At 45.8% G+C, this 27,657-nt stretch overlaps 2 protein-coding genes across 6 annotated transcripts; both read right to left on the bottom strand.

Moving 5' to 3' along the window:
- On the bottom strand, positions 1-3,578 carry LOC104551566 (sulfate transporter). The gene is made up of 2 exons (XM_010200272.2): positions 2,883-3,578; positions 1-2,105 (listed from the first exon to the last, which is right to left on the bottom strand). Exons 1-2 carry the CDS (start codon positions 3,576-3,578, stop codon positions 507-509), a joined length of 2,295 nt encoding a protein of 764 aa, XP_010198574.2. The 3' UTR covers positions 1-506.
- Positions 3,484-27,621, bottom strand: SLC26A2 (solute carrier family 26 member 2). 5 transcript variants are annotated; one of them, XR_009819307.1, is made up of 4 exons: positions 26,715-27,289; positions 21,073-21,726; positions 17,261-18,820; positions 3,484-3,531 (listed from the first exon to the last, which is right to left on the bottom strand). XR_009819307.1 is itself a non-coding variant. In XM_062002918.1 (3 exons), the coding sequence occupies exons 2-3, from the start codon at positions 21,712-21,714 to the stop codon at positions 17,315-17,317; spliced, it is 2,148 nt and encodes a 715-aa protein (XP_061858902.1). In that variant the 5' UTR covers positions 21,715-21,726; positions 27,518-27,621; the 3' UTR covers positions 10,308-17,314. The 5 variants fall into 5 exon arrangements, 3 of the variants coding, with proteins under 3 accessions (XP_061858902.1, XP_061858899.1, XP_061858901.1); XR_009819306.1 differs by lacking the exon at positions 3,484-3,531 and adding an exon at positions 10,308-14,872; XM_062002918.1 differs by lacking the exons at positions 3,484-3,531; positions 26,715-27,289 and adding an exon at positions 27,518-27,621 and having other exon boundaries at positions 10,308-18,820.
- Positions 27,622-27,657: the final 36 nt, after the last annotated feature.

Genomic DNA, 27,657 nt, shown 5'->3' with positions numbered 1-27,657 from the left:
CAAGCAGCTGGGCACACCATGCTCTTTAATACATTTGAAATAATCTTTTGACCACAAGAAAACGTCTTCTTGAGCAGCACCAGTGGGATTCCTTTTCCATGCACTTTATTTCCAGCAGTCTCCCATCCCTGGGCTCCCGAGTGGCTGCCAGAGCCAGAGCTCCCTTCAGCACCGTATCTTTGGTGCTGTGTTTCTTGGAAGAAAAGCTATCCTGGTCCTTGGCAATGCTGCATACCCTTCACAGCCCAGAGCAAGGGCTCACCCCTGAGTGACAGAGGCAAGGCCAGTGGGATGCTGCCTGTGCTGGCTCAGCAGAAGGGACGAGTCCCCATGTCGGATGACTGACCTGTAGTCAGCCTTTCCTGAAATCCACATTGCTCCCACCCCTTCTGCCCCATGCCAGATGCTGACAGTTCATCAAAGTCTTTTCCTTTTTTGCATGCTCCCACTGCTCAGAAACTGCTCCCCAGCCCATCCCCATGGGAAATCATTCCTCACACACAGCTCTACAAAGACGTCTGGAGGTTCAGGTCTTCAGAGGCCAGGAGAGCATTCCGTTTCTCCTTGCTGTCCTCCTGCCTCATGTGGTACTGCTGTTCAGCAAACTGCACAGCATCATGGACACTGTGGAAAGCCACCTGACCACCGCTGTCTGCCTCGGCAGCCCAGCCTCCCTCCCGCAGCCGGTGCCGGATGGAAGGGTTGCAGTTGGCCAGGAGCACCTGGACACCAACCTCCTTATAGTCATGATATGTCTCCTTTAGCACCGAGAGACCCACAGTATCTATGAACTGCATTGCCCCACAGTCGAGGATTAAGGTGTGCATATCTATGGAGGGGTGACAGGCATGTGCTGGAGCCTTTTCAGTCTTTTTCTTGACAGGCTTCATGCAGCCAAATCTGATGCCAAAAAAGCTCTTGCTGTTGCCTGTGTCTGCATTTGCCTGGCCCTCTACCCTTTGGTGCTTAGCAGCCAACAGGTTAGGATTTACCCCAGTCTTCTGGTAGAGAACAGTGTTGAAATAGTCCTTGTTGGCATAGTAGAGGGATGACTCAAAGCGGAAGATTTTGATGTTGTCGATACTGCTGAGCTGCTTGTAAGCGGACTGGTCCTCATAGATCTCCTTGTTGCTGACCTTGCCCAGCAGCGTGGCCCTGGGCCTCTGCGTGCGGAAGATGATGCAGAGCAGAGCGAAGCAGACGCCCACGAGGAGCCCGATCTCGGTGGTGAGCAGTGTGGAGGACAGCATGGTTATCCACCACACCACTGTGTCCAGCTTGCTGAGCTGCCACATGCGGGGGATGTCACGGAACTTCCTCAGCCCGCCCCGCAGGTTGACAATGGTGACCACCCCCAGGATGGAGATGGGCAGCGCGTAGAAGAGCGGGGCGATCCACAGCAGCACCAGCAGCAGCACCAGGGAAGTAACCAGGCTAGAGATCTGGGTCTGGGTCCCTGTGGACTCCTTCAGCAGTGTCTTGGTCAGGGCTGCAGAGCTGGCAAAGCAGTAGAAGAAAGAAGGGACCAGGTTGCACATGCCGATGGCAATCATCTCTTGGTTGGCACGGACAGCGTAGTTGTGCTTTTTGCCAAAGATCTCTGCCAGGGAGACGGTCATGGCAAAGCCAATAACAGCAATGGGCAGAGCATCAACTGCCAGGGTGGAAAACAGGTTTATATCTGGTAGGGTGGGCTTCTTGAAACCAGTGGGGATATCCCCACAAACTTCAGACTTGTATCGCTCTTCAAAGTTAAAGTAGTGAGATACTACTGTGGCTACAATGACCACCAGCAGCTCTATGGGGAATGGGGCCTTCATCTTCTTCTTATACCGGTCATTGATCCTTTTGACAGGCCCTATGATGGCCAAAGCAACGATGCTGGTGATCAGGTCACAGATGTTGGTGTTCTGGATGTATTTGAAAAGGTCAACCCAGGTCAGGATGAAGGATCCCACCCCTTCATGACGAGGTATTTTCAGTCCCAGGAGATACTTCACCTGCGAGGTGATAATGGTGAGGCTGGAGCCGGTCACAAAGCCACTGAGCAGAGGTTCTGACAGGTAGACTGCCAGAAAGCCCAGCTGTAAAACCCCCAGCAGGATCTGAAAAGCAAGCCATCCATACCTTTAGCATCAATCAGAAGGGCTGGGACAGGCAGCTGGCAATTCATATCAGTTTGCTTCCACTAATGCTGAGCATTCAAGTGTGAGGCAAGAGGACGTCTCCAGCAGTTAATCTGCAATATGGAAAACTAGAGACCTACCTGTAAGACTCATCTGTAGCTAGAAGCCATGCAAAGCTGCCTACAAGGTTCTTGTCTCCTTACAAGCAGTAAGTATAGCTAACACTGACATTCTAGGCACCAGCCATATCATCACTTGGTGGGATAAAACCAGCGATGCATTAAACTGTAGTCGTTGTGGTGAAAGAGCCTCAAGTTGTTCAGGCCCAGGCAGTAGGGGCATTGCCAGGGAACATGGCCTTAGAAGGAGGCCCTGCTGGTGGCAGGGTCCTTGAGGGCTGTTCGTGCCAGCCCTGAACCTACTCTCACCTTCACCAGGAGTCAGCCCAGGTCCAGGCATGGAGAGGTGGGAAGGTGGTTAACAGTTCCCTCTCCTCCCTTGCCATGTCTGATCCTAAAGGATGTTTCAGACATGTCCCAGGGCCTGGCCTATCACATGGCAGGAACAAAACCCCCCATTCAGCCGTGTTTAGAGGTTTCTAAATCACTACATTTGATTCAAAAGTGCCAGGGTCTAGGCATGTCAGGAAAGGTTTCTCATGACTTGTGTGAACCAAGATCAGAGGTCTTTAGTTCAGAGAAGTTCCTAAGCAGGGGAAGGACAGAGAAGAAACAGCACAACAGTGAACATCTGTACCTGGTAAAGACCGACCAGAAAGCTTAAGGAAAGGGCCACAGTGATGGCATAGCAGCTCCTGTCACAGGCCTCTGTGCCATTGGTGGAGACGGTGGAGTTGCTGGAGGAGGTGGAGTTGCCCTCCAGCGAGACTCTGGCGCTGCTGTCGCTGTAGCCCGCGAGCTGGAGGTGCCGGTTCACCGACTGCCCGATCATCAGGCACAGCACGCCAAACGAGCCCACGAAGTTATGGCGCGACGTGGCCATGGCAGCGTAGATGATGCTGCAGAAGAAGTTGGTGTAGATTCCATAGATGGGATCCTGGTTGGCTAAGAGGGAGTAGGAGATGGACTGAGGGATGGCAACTATCCCCACCAGGAGCCCGGACACGACATCCCCGAGCAACTGCTTCTTGATGTTGTAACGGGGAAGCCAGTCCAGCACTGGGAACAGCCGACAGAAGAAGGTGATGATGGTTTGATGATGGCACTTGCAGACCTCTCGGGCTTTCTTAAGGATTAAATCCTTGGTGCTGAAGTCTGCAGGCTCATACTCCTCCAATCTGACATGTACAAAATTGTCAGGACTCTCTTCGGGTGCTCGGGAGCTCAGCACATCTCTGTCCTGTCCTGACTTCTGGCTTGATATGTCCTCCATTGCACCAGGAGAGCTAAGGAGGAAGAGCAGGCAGACATGAGGTGGTGAAGCCATGTACATCATGTGCTTTGCTCAGCTCCAAGGCTCTTGGAGATTACATGAATAAATACATAAATAAAGGGAAATCACCTCAGACAGATCAGACAAATCAAACAGAAAAGCACCTTCCTGTGGTGCTGGTTGATTTGTTCATTTTCACTTCTGGACCTGGATAACCACAACCCTGAGACCATGTGTTAAATTGCATTCACGCTGGCACAGATGCCTACATCAGAGACAGAGCTACAAAGACCTCTGTGCTCCTTCTTAATGTAACTCTTGCTTTGAAATGAGACACCAGAATGGGTTAAGATCAGACCACTTTATTTCACTGAAACTAAGGCTTCTTCAGGAACCTCAGTGCTTCTTGCCAACACATCCACTTAAGCAAGAACTAGTATGAAAATGGTGAGATACTCAAAGTGACACTTTAGGAATGTCAAATGTAGGGAAAGGAGGTCATTTGACAAATACATTTCAAATTTGTCAATGACACTGCTGGATTGCATCAAACAGGCCCATCACAGGGGCTTTGTCTGCAGACAGAAAGCATCCTGCTCTTTCAGTCTGGTTGCAGTGACATACACACTGACCAGAGCTACTCCAAATTTTTCAGTCAAACTGCAGCAGCAGCAACAAAATGTACCTTTTGTCAAAACTGAATACACAGAGAGAAAACACAAATCTCCTGAGAGGAGGCCTAGAGTGGCTGCAGGTCAGAAATTAGACTGTGATGATGAGAAATCCCATTCCCCTGCACTACGGGTTCGTTTCACATCACTAGTCCAAAAACAAACCTCTTACCTCTGTCTGCAAGGAGATACACTAGGTGTTTTCCCACTACCTGGAGCTTCTCCCCTGCAGACAGACCTGTTTCCTCACCTCACAGCACACACCAAACAGGGAAAACACAAGGCTGCCAACTGCTAACCTGTTTCCTTTGCCTTCCTTCTGGACCAAGTGCTGCTTCCCTTGAGAAGAGGTCTGAGTTACCCAGCTGAGGGATCTTGTCCCTTTTATCTCGCTCCAGCTGATGAGAGGTGCAGCCAGCCAACCAGAGCTGTGTTTTGAAAACAAACATCGTTCTGGGAGAGTATTTTTGATGAAAACTTATTCTGGCCATTAAGAATGATTCAAGGGGTTTAGAGGAGTGTTCCTGCCAGATAACAGTATTGCTGGTATCTGGAGATGTGTTTGCTAAACAAGGGAAACAATGCAAAGCAATCTTCCTCTGGGTGTTACAGTTCTGCACTTCCCAGAACGGAGGCAGTATCGTTGTCTGAGTCCTGCCAGGCTTCTCCATGTAGGTTTTCACGTATTCTGGACAAGCTGTTGTTCCAAGAAAACAAACAAAAAGCAAAACTTGTTCTGGAATGACTTTTCTTTCCTGGCAGCCTTGCCACCAGCCTGCTGCCACCAGCCCCCAGCCCTGCTTGGACACTTCCACAGGGCTGCCCTGCACCTTCATACACTCATGTCTACACTGACTGCAGGTTATATTTTGGATGTCCCTTTTAGAGACAAAGAACAGGCGTGTTGCTTTGCAGAAATAAGCACAATTCAGTGAAGTGCTGGGTTGCATTTCTTTTGTAGGTGAAGGTGAACAACTGCATTAGTGGGCAGGAAAAAGGTAATGTCTCATCATCCTGAGTTGAAACAGCAGCCTCCTAAATACCAGCTGTAACTCTTCTGCCCTTGTGATCCATGCCAACAATCTACATCAGACCTCCCAGCACACACTCCCACCTGCCAGTCTCACCTCATTCTTTCCATCTCTTTTCCACTGACCTAGTCTCTAAGATTTTGCTGGAGATGCCCTTGCCCCGTGGAGCAAGATAAACACCTGGCAGTCTTGGCCCTTGCCTCTGCTCCTGGCACTGACTGTGATCTAGGCTTGGGGAGGGGGCTGAGAGCCCACAGAGTTTGGAGAGATGGTGTGGGGTATGGCGAGATGACATTTTCACATGGCTTTGATTTAGATGCTGGGGAGACACCCTGAGGGAAATGAAGGGGAAGATCAGCATCCCGAGCTACATTTATCTCATCAGAGGAAGTCTGTATCTCAGTAAATGGAGGTAAATAAATAAGAAACATCAGTGCTCTCTGCCAGCAGGAAAAAATGAGCCCACATGGTAGGAGAGACAGCTGCTCTCTGTATTTATCTATTTACATGACTTTTTTATTCTCTGCCACTCCTCCACAGCTTGTGTATTTTCAGGTGCATCTGTTTAAAGTTCCCCTTTCCCTTCCTTCAGTCGTGGCCTGTATCTTCCCTCAAACTTGTCACTCCTCCTGTCTTTTAAAAGATTATCCCTTCATATGCTTTATAATCCTTCCTAGTTACAGTTCATTTTATATCTTGGCCTGCCCGATGTTGTCTCTACTCACTTGTTTTCCATCTTCTTCTTAGCAAATGACCCAAATTTCCATTTTCTGTGTGATTCCTTCATCTTGAAATTCAGCCCCTGAAGAACCAGTGAGTCAATCACTGAGGAGCTGGCCCAAGCTGATCTTCTAAGTCAGCTCGTTTGTGGGGATGAAGCACATCTGAGCACAACTCATCTGATTTCCAGTTCTGGATCTCTGATGTGTCACCCATGAAAATGGGAGAAAGCGCCTCTTCCATTTGTGACAGTATCTAGGCTGCCTTTAACCTCCACCCCGACTTCGCTGCCTGCTGCTGCTTTTCATTCCAGCTCCCATCTTCACTTATGTATTCTGTAGCTCTTCTATTTGTTAGGATTTCCTTTATCACCTGATACAGCTTGGTAAGCCTTAATACAGCCGTGCTCTTCCACCTCTCCCACCTCTCCCTCTTCTGCCTCCGTGCCTCCCCTGCCATCCTTTGTAAACGTGACTATCCTCTCAATTAAGTCTGAAGCCTTCCCTACATATGTTTTCCCCCTCTGTTGTGTTCACAGTCTCAGTTGCCTTTGCATACTCAACAATATTCCTTGTTTTCCCTGCAGTTAGGTTGTTGAGCTCCTTGTCCCAGCTGGCCTCTCCATGTGTTTGGTTCTCTGTGCTGACCTCTGAAACTGTCAGCCTTCATGCTACAGCAGCTTCTACCTGGTTCTCTCTGTGCTGGAAATTCAGCCCGTAGACACTGAGGAAAGGACATGTTATGTTTTCCACCCTGGCAGATCAAATGTAAGAACATACTTGGTGACACTGAATCCTGTGCATGACTCTGAAATTGCTTCTGCTGTACAAGGTGAAGCAGAGGTGGCAACTGCAACCATCTCACATTTGCTCTAGAAAATGTATAGCAGACAGCTAAAATAGGAAACCCACAACAGAACTTGATGTGACCTTGAGCGGCTAAGGCTGCACCACCTTCCAAATGCAAGGTCACTACAGCTAACTGCTGAAATTGTTTGTTTTCAAATGCATCTTCAGGAGTTGTTCTTTATTGCCACTATAAACTCACTGAACTGTTGGGCTCCATTCTGGGCAAAGGTGGGTTGGACAGATGGTATCGGCTCAAACAATGCAAGTGTGGACAGGAACACAGCACCCACCGTTTGTAAAACAAGCAGAAAGCTTGAAATCCAAAGTTGTTATTGATGGCATGGCATGTGAGCGATGTAACATCCATTTATGCAACAGCCATTGCAGCCCATGAGAAACAGAGCAGTGGGACTCCAAGCTTCAGCTACAAGAGGTAGTAGTGGGGTGCTTTGGGTTTCTCAAAGTAGGAAAAAAATCACAGCCTTGTCTGGATCTGTGATTGTTACCCAGGCATTCTGCAATGGGCAAACACAACAACCTCGAGTCTGCTGCTGTGTCAATGCCTCACTGTGTTTCACAGGACAAGCTGGCACCTCCAGTTTTCTTTGGAACACAGCTAACTGCACTGCACAAGGACTTTCAACGTGCTTTAAGACTTGCAAACACACTTATGACTATTTGGCTCCTGGAAGCCTTGCAAGTAACATCCCAAATGTCTTGGCTCTGTACGTGGTCCAGTCTGGCTCAATATCTGGCTGCCCCCCACTGCTCCACAGCTACTGAGATCACAATCAACTTTATTAAACAAAAAGTGAACTGTGCCAGGTATCCAAGAGAGATGCTCTTCCTTCCCGCCAGATTTGGGACTTGGCGGTCTTTTTGGAAGGCTGTTGGTTCAGTTCCACTTGGAAATGAATTTTTAAGATGCAGACAACTGCAAAACTTCACACTTTTAAAGGGAAAAATGAGGCAAAGGAGACAAGCCCAGAACTGGTCCCACTGCTGAGATATGGCAAAATGAAACAAAAGCACCTGAGGACAACAAAGCTGCACAGAACCTCTCTGATGGTTTCTTGGAAAGTAATTATTCACATGTCTGCACGAGATAACAGCAGAGAATGTGGAAGCAGTACGCTAGGTGATGCCAGAAAATAGATTTTACAGCCTGCTGCTGCTTTGCAGTTTATGTCAATGTGCAGAGGTCACAGCAGAATGTGCAAGGCCAAGATAAAGGCCACGATACAAGGCCCAAAGTGTCACTCACCCTGTGGCTGCACACGGTTGTGCAGCCATGCCACTCTGAAGTCTGAGAGGGACCAAGGAACCTACAAAGAAATGATGATAAAGAGCATCTATGTAAACTACTGCTCGCTTCCAGCAATGAGCCATGAAGACAGAGAAGCAAGGAATGTTTTTTAGGGCATTTTGAAAGATGTGAGATAGAGCATAAGTCCTTGGAAAGAGATTCAGTGCAGCAGTAGCAGATCTAAGAGGACTTGGAAGAGCATCTTTGGCCACAGAGGTCATACACCCCACTTCAAGTGTCCAGCTATGGAGGACACTGCAGGCTGGCTCTGCTCCACTAACACCCTGCTACAATTCCTTCCCCCAGCACTTCCAAGTACATTAGCTAGAAGATTTGAGGAGCAGTCCCAGTTTTTATCAGGAGGGTGAAAATGATTCCCTGCCAACTTTCACAGCGCTTTGTTGCTGTTTGCCATGCAGGGAAAAACATGAAAGTGTCCGGTGCTTACAACCCATTTCCAGATCACCAAGCTAATAACTGAAAATGCTATAATGGCTCTGTAAACAGATTAAATTAATTACAGATGAATACAGTGGAAGTAAACAGGGAGATGCATTTCTGTTTCATACTGCATTGGCATTTGGCCCAGGCTACTTGGCATTGTTTCAGGCTTGACCTGTGTGGTTGCCTATGAGCCCTTTCCAGCACTGAGGCCATGCTGGTGGGAAGCTGCTTTCCCCATAGCTGTTGGCTGGCTCTCAGGGTCACCCTCTTTGCAGTTAACACAACTTGTCTCCCACCACAGCACAGCAGGCTCTATGTCAGGCTTTGGGCTCTCTCAGCAGCCATCCCACACCAGCTCCTCATGTACCAAGGCAGTAAAAGAGGGATCCTACAGAAGTCACATCTCTAAGCCACAGGACAGAAAGATGCTCTAGCAGGTGGGTAAGAAGCCCAGAAACCACAGCACATCTCCAACTACCTGCTATATGAAAAGATTAGCTCTGCTATTAGACTTTAAACAGGAGAAGCTTTTTCACACAACAACTGTCACAGTGTGTGGTGGTAGTCATCGTGCTGGAGAAAAAGGGTTAGGAAGCTTCACACAGAAGCACTCCAAAAGTTGTAACACAGGTGTAAGTGCTCAGGAAAGCTCTAGGCTACTATTTACCAGGTACTGGGAGGGCTCTGCATAGGCTGGACCCCCTGGTACACCCTTCCCAAGCAGCCTCTACCACACCACTATCCAGCAGACGGGGCTGTGGGGCCTCATCTACTACAGGAGACTGTATGGTGAGAATTAGTTGTCAGCAGGTAAGGTAGAGCCTTGAGTAGCACGTGTAAAGGGTGACTGAAGCCAGTTATCTCAAGTCTGTATCAGCAGGAACTGGAGTCACTATGCTGAAGGCAATGGCTGTCCTACGCTTTGCAAGGGAGTGGAAAGCTCCTGCTAACATTCTCCATAATGGAGTGCTCCTACTGCTCTCTTGGCACCAGCACAAAACCTACAGCATGTGCACTGAGGTCTCCTAAGGTAAAAAGCATCCTCAGGTAAAAGCTGAGCTGTGCTAGGTCAGGAAAATCTTTTTTATAACTCAAGGACATTTATGCAGAGAAAATGCTCACAGTAACTGCCCAGAGCTGCATTCATTTCTGCTCTGACTCTAACTGGCCACGACTTGACCAAGTCACATAAGCTGTTACACCAAATAACCCTGAAATACACTTGCAGCAATTCTGTAAGGCTGACGTGCAATACCATGCATTGTAGCTACACATATTGTAGAGTGCAAATAGTGCCAAACCCAACCAAATCTCATCATTTCTGGCACTGCAGGAATATGGACCCAGCCCACAGGAGGGTGCTGCTCACCGGCACTCGTCATATCATCGCCTCCACATCGCTTACGACATGGTGTTATCCAGGAGACAAACTGCAGCAGGGTGGCACAGGGCACCAAAGTCAGGAGGAAGCAAAGGTCTGCTGCTGGCCACGTGTCACCACCCAGTGCCCTGGTTGACATTGGCAGGAAGCTTCCATACCTGTCTCCATGGGCACCAGACTCGGCACAGGAGAACAGGGCACACAGCTGTGTGTACGTGGTGTTTGACACCTGTGATGGGCACAGTCCACTGGAGAAACAGGGACAAGGGACTCACTGCTCAAATACCTGGGGCTTTTCTTATCATGGATGCATCTTTTCTTATCATGCAGCATCTTTTAAGGTACCAAGCATATGTCTGACAACAGGAAAACACATAAAAATCGTCTTTTAATGGTGATAGATCCCAAAGATTTGCCCATATATGACAGAAAATTCATGTGCTAACAAATCTACAATAAGGCACATCAGCATTTTCAAATGACAATTGATACAGATCTAACAGAGGGAGTGCAAAGGACAGTCAACAACATCCAGAGGCTATATCCCATAGCTGACAGTAGGACATGAGAAGATGATTGACAAAACACAACTTACATGACAAAGGTTTGGTCAGTGAGCACAGCACTCAATGAGGGGCCAATGGCAACACATCTCCCCCCAGGTTGGGCACAAGGCAAGGTCTGTGCCAGCAAGCACCCCACCCAGCACTCCCAATCCACCACCCCAATGCAGGAAACCTTAACACACTTTGGTTTTACTGCACAGATCAGTCACAGTAAAGAGTAAGACAAGCTTTTATACATAGTAAACAACTTTTCCACATTGTAATCAAATCAAGGATTTTGTAAACTGGTTAGGTCAGCCGACCAATGCTCTGTTCCATTCCTGAGGTCATTGGGTTGAACTGATTCCCCAACTTTAAAAACCTACTCCAGGCAAAATCTGTCATTTTGGTTATTCTAAAAGACACTCTCACATGTAGCTCAAATTATTCTGCATTTTAAATAAGTCAAAAATCATCCCCCAGAACATATCAAGATGCCAGAGATGATGGTCAGGGACTTGAGAGTCCCATGAACTCAAAACATCATGTGCTCTTCAGAAAAAGTGAGGCTTTACCTTTCCTTAATCATGTTTCAGTTGCATTTCAAATATAGATAAAATTTACTTCCTTATGTAAAAAAATAAGACACAAAAGAACTGGACCTAAGTCCAGCAAAATGTTTCACTTCCTTTCTTCCTGGGGAGTCCTGAGATCATCTGGGAGTCAGACTAAGAGCTAAGTGCTTTCAGAGCTGGAATTACAATGTTTTTGGCAGTAAATTTACTCAATGGAGACTTGATTCTCTATCCAATCCTGAAACAGTTCCTCTGTATTTGCACATTAGTGAATAGCAATATGGAAAATAAAAGAGAAAGGTACTAATTATTCTATGAAATAGATACAATATTTGCCTTTTTCCCTAACCAGAGGCCTCGCTTTCTCAAAAGAAAGAGCAGGATTCAGAACTAGTTCCACCTCAAGTGGAATTTGACTGAAACTGTAAAGATCAGGTAGTTTTTACACATGAGCAGCTGATCCTACAAAAGCTTACAAACATGATAATCAAGCACAAGTAACTCTTGGGAGTTAACAAGGTCATTCACCATGCAATGTCTGCACTAAAGACACTGCTGCTTTTATCTATGCCAGCATAGTACAAGTGCAAAGCCCTTCTAGTGCAGACAGGTACATCAATATTGAAGTCACACAATGGTATCTTATACTGAGACTCAGCAAAGCAAAATAACTTAAGAGAGATAAAAGCACCTGGTATGGATTGAGCAGCAGATGACTGCTGTCTGCATCACAGCTTCATGAGCTTTGCCTTATTGGTAAAAAGAATTAAACCGTGTCCATTACCTCAATCATTTGTTCACCTTCCCAAAAGCATGTGGGGGAAAAAAGCCCCACATCAGATAATGCCCTGAAACAAACTGCTTGCCTGAAGAGTTTCACCCTCAAAGGGCTGCCTCTTGTTCCAATTTGTACATCTTCTTCTGGACCAGCAGCTTCCTATAGCCCAGCCATGCTCCTCGCTGTGCCACTGCTGAGCCTGGGTGATCCCTGCTGCATGCCCAGCACAGGTAGTCCTGCACTTCAACCTCTCAGAAGCCCTTTGTACCAGCAGTCTGGATGACAGCAGGTAGCTAAGCATGGTGGGGGACAGTGAGTTAGCACAGCCTTTGGGTGAAAGGTTCAGAGAACTGGACCCAAGGAGATATCCAGGGAAGCGGTGTTCTCGAGGGAGGTTTGGCCACAGAAAGACTGGACCCCACCAGTAAGATTTATCTCTAGGATCTGGCATAGGCAGAGTTCATGGCTGACCTCAGCAGCTGAGTATTGACCAGCTTAAAACCCTGGTGGGGCAGGTAGGATGCTTTCCTGCCTGCAATACCTCACCTCTGCACCTCACGCTCATCAGCAGTGGATTTTAATGTCTCTTGACCCCAGCCAGCAGAAGGGAGTGGATATGAAGCAAAGGCTGTGTTTTTCCCCAAGAGAGAGCACCTTTCCCCTCATGACTGCAGCCCAAAGGGAAGGAGCACTGCAGCCATGGAAGCTCTGCTGCCCAGGCTGGGAGAGCCTCGTGCAGGCTTCCATTAAAATTAGATAAAACTAAATAAGCATGGAATCCCTTACATATGCCACTCAGGACAGTGACTCATGCAGCAGCACTGGGCAGAAACTAGGTCCTGTGTTATTATTATACTCACTATGGAGAAAGGCACATGGCTACGTAACACAGTGTCACAGTGCCCCAACAGACACCTCTGGGTTAATGTCATTCCTGGGTAGTACTGTTACTCCTGCAGTTACACAAACCCTGGCACAGCCCCACACTGGGCTCAGGCTCCAGCACACTCATGGCAGAACACACCAGCTGCCCACAGTCCCAGCACACAGAGGACCAGTGGGGTTTGGGGGATAAACTACACTCTCTTTTCAGAAGCTTTAGCTTTATCAAAAGGTCTGGCATGAAAATTGAGTAGCAGGTGACAGGTAGTAACAACATACATAAAGGCAATGATTCTTCTATTTACAGTCAACCACATGCAAGGTCTTACAGCAACACCCAGAAAGAAGCATCGAGAAGGTGGAGGTGGATCTGGAGTGAGTTAGAGGGGAGCAGATGAACCTACAACAGCTCACAAGGAAATCTGGATCACTAAATCACACAAGACTAAGGCTGGTAATGTCATTATAAATCAAAAACAAGCACCATGTGCCCCACTGCAGTACCTTTGCCTGGTCTATAAAGTGGACTGAACATTGCTTCAGTGTCAAAACATTCACACAAGTAAAACATTTACTGGTGCAAATGCCACACTGGGAGGAACTGACACTACTATCTATAGCAGCAATAAACATTAAAAAGAGCCTGACATTTAGCAGGAGACTACTTACATTTCCAGAAGTCTTTAGTGTGGCTGAGACTCTGAGTGTTAATTTCCATAATGCTGTGTTGTTGTCATTAATGAATGTGCTAATGATCTCCTAATTCTTCATTTAGACTGATAATTGCTGATTAGTACACTTGGGAATGGAGATCAACTGATTTATACCATCTTCCGGCCTGGCCTGGGGTTTTGAAGGTTGCACCTGGGATGAATGTTCCTATTCTGGACAGATGCATAAACACAAACCAATCATTCTGAGATTCTCTCTTCCTATAGATTACAAATTAAACTGTGAGGCAGGGGTATGGGAAGGCCTAGAAGGCAGTGGGTACAGCAGATTTCCCCATATGAAACCTGGTACGTGTTTTCTACTGTTCATTTAAAACAGAAGGCGGCAGAAGAGCCCTCTCCAGGACAGAAACAAGTATCATTGGATATACAGAGCTGCTGCATCCATCATACAGCAGCAAAAGCTGTGTGTGGAGATATATATGTACACACATATGTAAGTGTGTATATATATGAGATTCCCTTAAAAAACAAATTCTTTAGAGCAACAGTTTTCAATCAGTGGTCCCTGATTGCTAAAGGTGAAATTGAACTACTTCCAAAGGGTCCATAAACATACTCAAGCAAAATGTGCTTCTTGCCAGTAGGCTTAAATCAGATTCACCTCTCTGCCAAAATTTATTCTAGGCTAAAAGGAAAAGGGCTGAAAACCCACTGTTTTAAGAAATTCCAGCCATGAATCCAATCTTTAGTCAATTCCAAAGGACTCTCTATTATACCCAACTCTCTGGCAAATGGCATTTGTTTCTGTTCCCTTTTACCCATAGCTGTGTGCATTAACACAGGCTTTTTAATATTATGACCTCTCAACATGATCTTAAATAAGAACATCAAAAGTTGTCCTTTAGGCTGGCTGGCTGCTTCTGCTGTTGCATTTTAATATCATTTCTTGTGTTTTGATTGAAGTGGAATTTGGAGGCACTACTGCCAGTTGTGGCTGCACAAACAGCACCGAAGCCAACTACAATGTGCTCTAGCTAAGCATAAATCACTTCAGTCCATCTTTTATCTGTAATCTAGATTAATTCTTTGGGGAAAAAATCAATTTATGGCTCTTTTATTGTGCTTTTATGCAAACAAATACCCAAGAGCTATAAATATGCATCCTGCTAGCAGAGGAAAGTGTGTATTTCTTGGAAGTAACATTGCTGTTCCTCCCTTCTTGGCATGAGTAGAAATGGATTTGAAAAAACACCTTTTAATAATTGTTATTTTCCTCTTCTCAGCTATAATTTGGCTACACAAACTTGTATAGGGTCACAGGTCAAAAAAATCTCCACCTAGGCAGCACAGAAAGAGTACAGGAGAGCAGAGATGTGGGTGTCAAGAGGGAAGAATCATCCAGAGCAGTTTCTACTTCTACCCTACCTGTAGCTGACCTGACTCAGAGGAAGTCTCCTGGCCATCTGCTAATTCTTCCTCTGCCTCGCAGCTGCTCACATCTGAGGGGCAAAGGAGTGAGAATAAGTAGCTGCAGGTAGGCAGGAACATGTGCAGTAACAACTACACTGCTCATTATTTGCTGTGCTGTGATTTTTCATCAGGGCTTTGACAAGCAGGCATTGCACCTAGCAACCTTTGGCTCACTTGAGAAATACTCATTACAATCAGCATTTTAAAATGGTATCAAGGCTTTTGTTCAGAGTTCTAGAGATGCTTTCAGGGACCAAACTGTGCTGAAAAGAGACTCCCCCAGGCCATGGCACTGCCACCAGCTGAATGCACATGTATAGGTCTGCACGGCTCCCCAGACACCAGCCAGGTGTCAGTGGCCCCGCACAAACAGACCTCTGGTGAAAAGCTCAGTACAAACCACCCCCACAGTGACAAGCCTTCCCAAGCTGGCACCCAGCTGTCACAGCAATCTCTTGACACCAACCCGGGGGGTTCTGAATGGGAACTCAACCCAGAACAGGTATAGTGAGGAATTAAAAGGTAATCTCCATCCTGTGCTCATTCCCCCTGTGAGGTGGTAACCACACTCACAGCTTTTATAGGGCTTAGGCTAATCCACCCTGGTAATAACAATTCAGTAATTATAATTATCCAAACTGCATAAAGGATTCTTAGCCCAGAACAAAAAATTTCACATGGGAGGTTACTGCAGGGGAAAAAAAAAAAGGAGAGAAAATTTGGCAGTAGCTGTTTGGGATTCATCTCCCCATATAAACATGCCTTAAGGCTGAGAAAGAACAATACTTGTGGGTTTGACTACTGCAGAAGCTTTAGCATTTTCTCTTGGAGCCCTGTTTCCTTAACAATGCCAGTTCTAGAACAGAGAAAACACAGAGAAATCTGAGTTTCGTGCTCCTTTTCAATATATGCTACAACCATCCCCCATCTCCCACAGTATATCTGTACACTGCTATGATGTCCTAAAACATGTGGTAGGTTCAGTTAACATATGAAAGCTGCCAGGTCCTGGAACTCATCTTGCTGTTTTCTAATCCTTCTCTTGAGGTCCCACCTCTTAGACTAAAGTGATATGTGACATTGCAGCTCTCATAAGAAGAAAAGAATAGTTACTGGTCCTAACTCAGAAAAAAAAAAAGAGATAACATTCCTAAACTCAAAATACATGTCTGTTCAGAAAACATTTCACAATTCATACTGCATTTTTTCCTTTGTTTTACTCCTGACATTATTTTTGCATGATTAAAGATGAGAACATTGTCTGCATACAGCACCTTTTCCCTTTTGAAAGCTGTGAAGAGCCTGTAATTTAGACGACAAACTCTCCTGGGAGACTCCACCATCTTCCAAGGATGTACTGTGTGCTATGTATAGCTAGTACTCAGTAAAAACTGTTCATCTCTCAGTTCTGCCTTCATAATTGTATTCTATTGGTGTTAGAAAAGAGCACCTCTCCCTACCCAGTGCTTGCACTTCAGGATGAAGAATAAGCACTCTTCTCTGTTCTGCATAATTTAAAATCAAAGTGCAAAGTTCTGTTTTCACTAACACAGTGAAAGAACTTTCAGCAAAGATTTCCTCTGGCTCCTTTCCTAATGCCTGTATTTTTTGGGTTGTCTATCCCTGTTATACAACATCCACGATAGAGCCCACGTAAAGGGCCTAAGGTCAATAAAAGCTCCATCCACACATGTAGTTAGTGTTGACATGGACAAATTTGGACAGATGGTGGATAATCTATTCAGCCCTTCTTATTTTGATGCCTGTGATTCTGTCTGCCTGTCACACAAAACTGACTATAAGGCATTGTTTTCTGCTGAAATTCAAGGATTAGAGACTTTCCCTACCTAATGTCCACATTCTAAAGAGCTCCTAAACGTTAGGAAAACAAATGACTGGCCATAAGCACGAATCAGACTTCTAAACAGTCACCTCTGAATAAAAGTTGTATCTGTATCAAATTCAAGGAGGCTACAAAATCACAGATACCATCAACAATTCCTTTGAAAACACAAGGGTGGAGTGATATGGAAAAGCAATGCCAAAAATGAGGGACAAGATACCAGCTGCCTCTCTTGATTTGTCTGGACAAGATGTCCAGGTAACTTCAAAATCCCGTCCCAGCCGTAAGGACAGGGTTATGATAGAAACTTCAGTGCTGACAATGAAAACCCAGAGAGGAACTGAGACATGGAAAGTTTTAGAAAGAAGAGAAATGAGATGAACAACCATCTTAAGATTCACAGATTGGCCATAATCAAGTTAAGAATCACCTTCATTCGGTGCCACCTATTGAATTACTATATCCAGCAGGCAAATTTAAAGCATCAACACAGACTGCACAGTAATCAGTGTGTTAACAACCACCTTGTCTCTTTTTATCTGAGTGCATATATATATATATTGCATAGACATACTGCTCCACAGCCATTTTCTCCCAGGCTTTGCTCCAGCTTGCTGCCTTTCCAAAGTTAGTTCTTAGAAGTGCCGGTCCCATCGTGCCCCTGTACATCCAAGGCAAAGTCCACAGCCTGGTGCACACTGTGGAAGAGAAGGTGGTCCTCCCCCTCTTTAAAGAACTCTCCTCGGATCAGGGAGCTCCTCACTGAAGGATTGCACTGGGCCAGTAGTACCTGGACATCTATGTCCCTGTAGTCCTTGCAGACCTCTTTGAGCGTGCGTATTCCTGCTGTGTCCAGGAACTGTACTGCACAACAGTCAATCACTATTGTGTGAAACCCAAGAGGTTCAGAGACAAAATCCACGGAGATGTTGGTCTGGTTGCCACCAGAATCCACTTCTTTCTCTCTAAGCATCCTTTTGGCTGCCTTTTTCTTTGCTGCCTTCACCCAGACTGGGTTGACCCCAGTTTGCTTGTACAGGGTGGATTTAAAGCACTCTTTGTTGATGTAGTACAGAGGTGCTTCAAAACGGAACACCACGATTCCTGGCTTGGTTTGCAAGTTCTTGTAAGCAGACAGGGATTCATAGGTCTCGGATTCTGCCACCCAGCCAAGCAGCGGTGCCTCCGGTCTCTGAGTTCGGAAGATGACACAGAGCATAGAGAAGCAAACACCAACCAAGAGACCAATCTCAGTACTGATGAGTGATGTGGCTGCCATGGTAACTAACCAGATCACCGTGTCCACTCTGCTCAAATGCCACATCTTTGGCAGGTCCTTGAACTTGCGCAGGGCTCCTCTGAGGTTTACAATGGTTATGACAGCAAGGACACACTTCTGAAGGGAATAAAACAAAGGTGCAATCACAAGGAGGACTAGCAGGATTACCAAACTAGTTATCAAGCCAGATATCTGTGTCCTACAGCCTGTGGACTCCTTCACAAGAGTCTTAGCAAGAGCTGCACTCGTTGTGAAGCAATGGAAGAAAGTGGGAATGATGTTGCAGAAGCCAATGGCATACATTTCCTGGTTGACCTTCACAGAGTAACCATGCTTCTTGGCAAACATCTCTGAGAGGGAGACGGTGATGGCAAAGCCAATAATAGCTATGGGGATAGCATCCAAAGCCACATTAGGAATCAGGCTCCACTCTGGAGGCTGAGGTGGCAGAAACCCAGTTGGGATGTGTCCAGCAATGCTCGAGCCGTAAGTGTCTCTCAGCTTCCCAAAGTGAGATGCCAGAGTAGCTGCTACAACCACAGCTAGTTCAACTGGTACTGGAGCCTTGAGCCTGGACTTAAAACGTTCATTGAGCTCTTTGGTTGGTATAAGTACAAGAAAGCACAAAAGGCTGGTGATGAGATCACAGATGTTGGTCTTGTGTATGTTCCTGAAGATGTTTATCCACGTGGTTATGAGGGAGCCAATGCCATTGCTCCGTGGAATGTTCAGGCCCAGGATATACTTGGCTTGTGAAGTTAGGACAGTGAAGGAAGCACCTGTGACAAATCCACTCAGTAACGAATCAGAGAGGTACACTGAGACAAAGCCAACGTGAAAGAAACCCATGGCCACCTGGAAGGAATCAACCACAGAGAACAGATTAGGACACAAATGTTGCAGATGTCATCACTGTGAGGCTCTGGAGGAAGATGGGTTAAAAAAAAACCCTAAAACTCTGTGCATGGTCCTGGAAGAGAAGACATAGCCTGAGCATGGAGAAAGTCTCCAGCATTCATCTGCTCTCAGTGCACCAGACTTAAAACAAAATGCATTTCTAACTCAGAGCAGGCTTTTCAGTTGTAACTTCTAGTTACCCTGACAGGGGAAAAAAAGCATTTGAAAGACTGGCTACTTTTGCCATTTCTCTCTCAAGCTCTTACAATCTCTGTGAACTTTGCAGGGATCCACAACTTCTTTAGTTGTCTGTCTTACACTGGACCTCACAACCTGCAATAAAACCACGGGGTATGGCATAACAGCTGTCTTCTGCACCGTGTAAGGTTTGGTGCACCTGACTCAGGAAGAATATGAGCTGCAAACTTTTGTGATGCAGATTATCCAAACAGAGATGTTCCAAGTGCCTTGTCCATTCAACTGGCATTAACAGAAATGAATGACACATCTTTGGTGCTCTTTCACAGGAATGACTGGTTTTATGGACATCTACTCTACTCATGCATCTTCACACGTGGTAAATGTCCCTTCGTCCCCATCAACCTTCACGCCAAATGGAGCGTGGATCTCCTCACAGCTGTTTGCTAGAAACCCTTTAATCCCCTGTGCTGGTCAATGGGGATGTCTACACTGTTACCTGAAGATTGTAGGCCAGAACTTCCAGGTATACAATTTTAAGTACTGTCAATTTGATATATCCTAGTACATAGTTAAGGCAAAATAAAGAAGGCTGGGATCATGGCAACCTCGTAAGAACTGCAAAGCAGAACTGAAGAGAAGGTAGGTTTGGGACCCAGACTGACTGGACATTGGCTCAGAGCCCAGCTCTGAAATATGCTTCCTCACAGCCTTGTTAATTGAGTTAACTCAAGGTTTTTCTACTGTAAAACATTAGCAATAATTGGCTTATTTAGTTATGCTGTGAGCAATTGGTGTGAGCAGGCTTGCTTTTGTGATTTGACTGTACAGTTTCCAACACAGAGAATATGTGATTTTGGTTGGACCTTCCAATAAGAACAAACATATTTAAGGATGTAAAGACCTATTGGTAAGCTGGCAGAGAGACAGCAAGCAGAACATGCCTCATGTTCAGAGGGACTTCAGATAAAGTAACCTGTCATCTTCACATAAAGAAACTTAATTGTACTTGTACTTGCAAAGAATATTAAGTGCAATTCATGACTCCCAAACTGCACCCAGCTGACAGTGATGCAACACAAAAGCCACTGTACCTCAGGAGGCCCACAGCATTTTGGAAATTACTCAACACTAACTGGCAGGACGTGAAAAAGTCTCGAGTTGCACTTAAAACCAGTGTTTCAGAGCATCACAGGTGTGTTTCCTTCTCTGCTCCTGTACAGTCTCATTAGCTACCATCGTAGAGATCACCGTAAGAACAAATGAATGTGAGCTCACAAACTGAAATGCCACAGCTCTGCACTGTGGTTACAACTAAATCCATCCTGGTTAATGAATGACACTAAAACCAAAGACATTTGCTTTAATTTCAGTGAGCAGTGATTTCTAGGAAACAAGTACAGACTGAGTAGTGAAATATTGTTGAGCAATATATTTTAGTATGGTAACAATTAAAAGGTTTCTTTCAAATCTATGTTACTGTCTTAGCAGTATCCTTTTAATACAGTGGCATTGTTTTGGCTTTGAATGGGCAGACAGCGAAGTTTTACAAGCACAGTGACAAATAAAAAGAAACTGGAGATAACTTTACTGCCCAGATTATTTTTTTATAAAAGGTAAATTACTTGAGTGTGGACTTAAAAGCCAACACACTGCACTCTGGCCAATGAAATGGAGGCCTAAGCTACAAGCCAGCAAGAAAGAAAAGGGCTTCAGACTACAATGAGGAAGGTGGTGAGCAGATTGTGAAAGAAGCAGGTGGTTACATGCAGGTCTTTTCAAGTCCCCAGCAGAGTAGCAATGCAAGCACAAAATGCTATTAAAATAAACAGAGGGGACACAGAGGAGTTTCTTGCACCACAGTAACTGGAGACCTCCAGTTCTCCGTGTCCACTCCCCTGGGCTGCAGATTGAGGACACATGCAAGCCCAGCAGGCTGTTCATGGGGACAATCACCTAAAGAAGAATCTAAACCATTTCCACAGAATACCTGTTTGTCCACCTCCTCTTACCTGATAAACTCCAACTATGAAGGTCATGGTGGTTCCTACTGCAATTGCATAGCAGCTTTTATCACAGAGCAGCTTCTGCAACGTCTGATTCACAGGCACAATTGTGGTGTTTTCATAGGCTGCTGTATCTGCAAGCACCCCAAGCACAGCTGGCTCTAAGTCATAGCCAGCTTGCTGTAATTCACGATCCACCACTTCTCCTACCATCAGGGAAAGCACACCAAAGATGCCAACTGAGATGTGGCGGGAGGTTCCAAAGAGGAAATAAACTATGCCAGCGAAAAAAGATGTATACAGGCCATAAATAGGCTCCTGTCCAGCCAAGAGAGAATAGGCAATTGACTGTGGGACTAATAAGACCCCCACAATCACACCAGACATTATGTCTCCCAGTAGGTACTCTCTTAGTTTATATTTAGGAAGCCACTGCAAGAAGGGAAAGAAATTGAAAACATAATCTTTAACTTTGGCTGGAGTACAGCTGCAAGTTTTCTTTGCTTGCTTAATCACCAGGGCCTTCATGCTCCTCTTCTTCTCTTGGGGTTCCAAGAATATTCTGTGATGGAAACTGCGTTTAGCATCGTCTCCTTCTGGCATTTCAGTCACTGGGGGGATGTTGTTGAATTCTGCCATTGCTGCCATCTCAAGGACTCCCTAGAAACACAAAGAAGGATCGTTTACATTAAACCATGAATGAATGTGCTACACCAGACTTTTTAACAGAGTGAACAGAGTACTTATGGAAAGCAAGGGCTAAAAGTCTTGGTTCAGCACACAGAATGCAGTTTCCAAGCCAAGTTGGAAACAGCCTCCCTACTAAATCCTTCCCCAGGACAGAAGCTGATATACTGTGGAATAAACCTGCTGCTGACACTGTTGTGAAATGCAAAAGAATGCAGCAGCATTCTCTCCCTGGGAGGCCTCCTTGATAAAAATCACTATCTGCAACCTGTTCCACCGTGCAAAGATAGACACAGTAGTCTATTAGTCATTTCAATTTAGTTGCTGAAAATTAACTACAATTAGTATATTTCCAGCATTGCACAGTTTGGTCTAGGTTTGGTTTACATTTTATTTTAATGCAGTAATTGCACCCACCAAAAACTGTAAATATTTGTTATTTAAGAAGATGTAGTCTTCACTCTGTGGCTTTATTTCAGCCAGCGACAGCAAGGAATGCTCTTCACGCATTTCAAGTAAATTCCACCTGAACAAAACAACACAGACAGGTGGAAAACACAGTAACAGAAGGGAACACTTCTGCTAGGATGTGCTTTGATACAAACTGCTTGCAAACAGTAAACCAAGGTGATTATATCAAAGCACAGTTAATACTGGAAACATAGTCTCTGAATGTGAAAGAGCAAAGTCCGAGTTAAACTTCCTACACCTACTGTACGGATGATTGCCAGCATCCATACAGTACCCCTAGTTTCAAGAAGGCATCCAGAATCCTACAGAAAACTCTCTTTCAGCCACAATACCTGCTACTACTAGTACACTGAAGTTCATAAATTTCAGCCTGAAACTCATTTTCCTGGTACAATGGTGGAGTCAAGGTCAGAGACAGCAGCAGAACCCCAAATAGCCTCTGAGGTTTCTCTTTTGAACACTCCCTTGAAGTCCTGGAATGCTAATAACAACATAGCCCTTTTGTACTAATTACATCTTCTCTGTGCAGTGCAAATATCAACCAAACTCATGTTCTAGGCAATGTTTATGACTGAATTAACTACCAGGTTCCTATTGGGAGCTAGCAATGCTGAAGATGCCACTGAAGAGTCCGTCTCAAAATCTGTTCATTTAATGCCCATTTCACAAGCTGCTATAAATCATTTGCTGCTACTACTGTACTTCAGTGTGAGCCTCTCAAAAACATGTGTGAAATGAAATAAGTGAGGTTAAGTGTGGTGCTTAAACTACCCATTTCTCCTGCAGTCAGCCCACTACAAGGCATTGATGCCACAGCTATGCAGAGAGGAAATGCCATTTCTTAGACCTTGGCCTAGCTGGCTGGAGCAGCCAATTTCCATTCTTCCACCCCATGAGAGATGCTGTCATAGGGAGGTATCCAGCGTGCCCTGCATCAGCCCTATATAATGGTTTAAACACAGCCATGCCTCTGGCAGTCTGCTAGCTCAGACAGGCATGAACTACCTCAGCTCTTCCAGATAGAAAGACAACACCAACCCAGGTCCCTACTGACTTAAAACAGCCTAAGCAAACAATCCTAACCATGCCAAAGGAACCCATGCAAGAGTAGAAGCAGATACAATGCTTAATGGTTCGGACTGGCTTCTCTCTCCAGGTAAAAACTGGAAAGCAATCTGAATAATCCAACTCTTCCACCTTACACTACAGCATGCCTCTCCCCAGAGCTACCAGACTAGAGAGTGCACAGGGCTATCTAAAGTCAACACACAGGACAATTGCTGACAGGTGGCCAACAGAAGATAGAGGCAGAAGTTTGCACTTTATCTTCTGCTCCACGCTGAGGCTCCCAAAAAGTCTTTTCATTCACTACAGAGCCAGACAAACAACCGAACACAGCTAACACTCTGTTAGCTTGTTGCTGTGCTGCTGCTGAAAGGGAGCTGTGTTTCAGAAGCACCTCCCCAGCTCCAAAACTTTGGATGGCACAACGGCATCAGGAGGGATGGACTGTCTGCCAATGATTGGGGCTGTATGATTCCTGTTAGATATCATGGTCCACACAACTGCCAGGGCAGACTAAACAGCGTTGCCAACTCTCATGCTCTGTGCAGGGTTATTAATGCCTACACCTCGTTCTCTAGATGTTTCTAGCCACACGTGAATGCTTTTCTCCAGCCTCTGCCCTGTTCTATCCTCCCATACCTCCACCTCTATGTCTCATTCATCTGAACCATGCATGGGGTCTGCAGCGTGGCCTGCAAATAGGAAGATGAGAATAGCTCTAAGGATACCTGGGGAGAACACGTCTCTTCATGGCAGCTGTTGTGACCACAGACAAAGGAGCTGCTTAGGGAATGCCACACTCCAAAAAAACACCCCAAAAATGAAGCTTTAATGCACTGCTGAGTTAGGTGAGATTTGAGTGGAAAATTCCATAGTTTCAACTCAAGTCCTGTTTCTGGTATCTATGGCCTTCTTTTGGTCCTGGCCCTTGTAATTTGGAGAACTGAGAGTCCTCTACTCAGAGACAAGTCTGCTGAGAACTTTTATATACATTTTAACAGCTACATTTTCAAAATCTATTTATTTGTCTCTACATCCATTCTTGTAAGACAAATCAATCACCTTCAACAGAAGGTAAGAGAAGAAAGTGTGTCAGTTTTGTCTACCTTCCTTCTTGATTATTCCAAACTTCTATCTTACAGCCTCCTGGCTACTCAGAATTACTGTACCACATACCTACAAGAACCTCATAATGACCAACTTCCCCTAGCTAATACCTTCCAGCAGCATTTTAGAATTATTTTAAGAATGAGGATCTTTACAATGAGGAAAAGTGGACTGCAAGAAGTGACATACTCAGGATCACACAGGGATCACATCCCTACTTTCTAGATACTTAATCTCACCCACCTGTACAGTACTGCCAAGTCAGCTCAGGGATTATTTACAGCACATACAAAAAACAATATAAGAAATGCTACACAGTAAGAATGGATTTGCTTAAGTGGTTTTATGCATTTCACAAGCACAGAGTTATAAATCAAGAAGCTTTTCAGCCCAAGCTCAGCAAATCAACACTAAAAGCTGAAGGGAGGTGGAAATCACCCTAGATTACTTTCATGAGTAGCAAGTTACTTGAAGGAGTTTGTTTTCTGAGATTTTAGTTATGATTCCCCTCTCTCTGATCCAGGGCTTGTAGGCAGCTCACTCAAACCTGGGAATTTTCCTTAACATGCCAGGGAACTCCAACACAGAACACAAATACTACAACTGAGGTCTGTACAAGACCATAAAACATCTATTTAGTAAATGATACCTGGGGTTTCTTCAGTCATGTCTACACAGTAGAGAAAGATTCTAAGTAAAAATCTTCTTGGCTACTAAAATCTGAGCCTACACTGGATCTTTGTGTTGACCTGCGTGGCAGTTTTCCCTACGTGGCATGAAAAGGGCCTTTCATCACACAGTCACTGCCTCTTAGGATGTCAAGGCGCTAGGAAATGATGCAATTTCTAACACCCATTTCATCTTTCTGCCTGAAATTGTTGCTCTGTATTACTTTTTTGTAACAGTTTATCCCAAGTTTGCCTAGTAAAACTGGATTTTGTTCTTAAACAAACCCAATATGTAATAAAAATGCCCTTTGGTTCAGGGTACAGAAAGACATTCTGTAAGTTTAACTGGGAAAATGACCTACTCTATTTTTTCTTTTGAACGATGCTATTGAAATACAACTTAATTTGCATGTCCAAATGGCTCCTTTTGGCCTGAGGAAGATCTTCAGGAGGTGCCTGGTTGCCACAAAACTTTATTTAACATACAAAGAAAAAGACTACAACACAGAAGTGAGGAACCTTCCAGTACCTCTCCGCTTTCAAGTGACTGCTGTAAAACAAATACACAGGGACATATTGCATTCTTGGGATGCGATGACTTTTACAGACTATTTCTGGATGCCATCTGGGCCTTTTTTATTGTGGCACAGTAGAGGTGAGCTAGCATCTGCCTAGCACCTGCCTTTGGGGAATCACCACCTGCAGTACAGGGCCTGGCTGATTCAGGCTTTGTTTCTGTCGCAGACCACAATCACCTCGACGGTAAGAGAAAAATGGACTGTGAAGCTCACTCGCCAGCTGAAATAACGTATTACAAGCTCAAGTTGTATTCTAAGCTTAAGTGTGTGAGTCGTCACTGTACATGACCGCCATCCACCCCCACGTACCCACCTGCTAGATATGAGAAGTTGCATACACTTCAAACTAATGCAGAAACGTGTAACATTAAAAAACTGTTCATGTCTCTAAGAGATGTAAAGGAGAAGCAGGTGAATCAGAAATCCAAGTCTCCCCCAAACTAAACCTGACGTAGGTTACTACCTCTGGGTCCTTGGAAAATCTCACCCTAGGAGTATAAAAGGAAAGCATATCACTGCATTTTGATAACTAGACCTTTGTTCTTATTCTTGTTGGACAACGACCTTTTCCAAACAATCTCTTAATTGTTGAGGAGAAACAAGGAAATTCAATACTGCCACGATAACACCAAGATAGGAATTGGAACAGCCCTACGTATACCTAGGAAGAAAATTCAGGCTTTTGAGAAAATCCTTAACATCCTCCACCAAAACGTTCAAGCTACAACCATTAACGTCAGCAAGAGACTAAAAACCATATGAATAGTGAAACCTTACGAAGCACCATAAAATGACATACCCCGCTAACCACGTTTAGGCAATACATGTGGGAGCTACTTTACTGTCAGCATAACAATCACCAGCCATTCACTCAAGTTCATCAAAGCTGGACAATAAAGTCTTGCTTACGTGAAATAATTGATGTCTTCCTACTTCACGTGGCAGTTCTACAGAGCTGCAGCAGTAGCGAAGCTGCCCACCAACCTCACACAGCCCCCAACCTCTCTGGGGAAGGTCCCATGGAAGTCAGCACCCCAGCTGGCTGCCAGCCCTTCCATGAAAGTCAGCTCACCTCTGTAACATTGATGGCGACGATTACACTGCCCTGCCCAAAGCTGGATCCCTGTTGAAGATACGCGGCGGCAGCCTCGCACAGCATTCCAGCAGGTTCCATCCAAACCGGATTTGTTACAGTTTGCTAAGCAGGACTTTCACCAAGCCATTTCGAAGTTAGAATCCTCCTTTCGGACTTACTAGCTAGTGGAGGTAAAACACTGCAGGGCTGTGTCTGGGCAGCGAGGACGGGCGGAGAAAGTGCTGCCCTACAGGCATTTCCTCGGGCAGCGGCTGCCAGCCCAGGGCACGCTGCCCGCCCCCGCCAGGCTCCGGACCGAGAGCCAGGCACAGGGTTTGCACCGCCCATGGGGCTGCTTCAAAAACACCGGGGGGTTAATTAAATGAAATGTAAAAACTGCCAGAAGAACACGGAGCAAGAAGAAATCCGCTCGCTTTTTATACTCCTGAGTTTTGCTGAGAGCTTGTATGTATCACTTCGGAAGACAACACTCACACTTCCAGGAGAGTGAAATGTACAACGCCGGGTTCCACCCTCCCTATCAGCACCACTTCCTCCGTGCCCACCCCCGCCTCCGGCAGCGAACCCTCTCCTCCTCATCCCCTCACTTTCATTTTCGGTTGTTTTCTCCTCTTATTTTGAGGCACCGTCTTGCGAGCCGCCCCGTAACGCTGGGCTGCGAGCCGGAGCCCGCCGTGGGGAGCCGAGGCGGGCCCAGAGCGAGCCCCCTTTGCCGCTGCGTCCCGGCCCGAGACCCGCCCGCTCCCCTGGCCCGAGGCGCCGCTGAGGCGCGCACTCACCGCGGGCTCCCGGCGCACCTCGGGCGGGCGGCACTGGCGACTGAGCGGCCGCGGCGGCTCCCGGCGGCTCTGTAGCGCCGGCCCGGCCCTGCGCCTCGCCTCCGATGAGGGGCCGGGAGCGGCGGGCAGGGCCGGCCCCG

This window comes from Colius striatus, chromosome 9, assembly GCF_028858725.1.
Source record: "Colius striatus isolate bColStr4 chromosome 9, bColStr4.1.hap1, whole genome shotgun sequence".
NCBI lineage: Eukaryota > Metazoa > Chordata > Aves > Coliiformes > Coliidae > Colius > Colius striatus.
This window is presented reverse-complemented; position numbering and strand designations above follow the sequence as displayed.

What these genes read in the sequence shown, in the direction of transcription:
- LOC104551566 (XM_010200272.2), bottom strand. Translation starts at nt 3,578, where the DNA reads ATGTACATGGCTTCACCACCTCATGTCTGCCTGCTCTTCCTCCTTAGC. An exon ending in TTCTGGTCGGTCTTTACCAG is followed by an intron (nt 2,106 to 2,882) that starts GTACAGATGTTC and finishes CTTGCTTTTCAG; the next exon opens with ATCCTGCTGGGGGTTTTACA.
- SLC26A2 (XM_062002915.1), bottom strand. Translation starts at nt 26,816, where the DNA reads ATGGAACCTGCTGGAATGCTGTGCGAGGCTGCCGCCGCGTATCTTCAA. An exon ending in TCGCCATCAATGTTACAGAG is followed by an intron (nt 21,727 to 26,714) that starts GTGAGCTGACTT and finishes TTGTGTTTCTAG; the next exon opens with GGAGTCCTTGAGATGGCAGC. An exon ending in TCATAGTTGGAGTTTATCAG is followed by an intron (nt 18,821 to 21,072) that starts GTAAGAGGAGGT and finishes GATTCCTTCCAG; the next exon opens with GTGGCCATGGGTTTCTTTCA.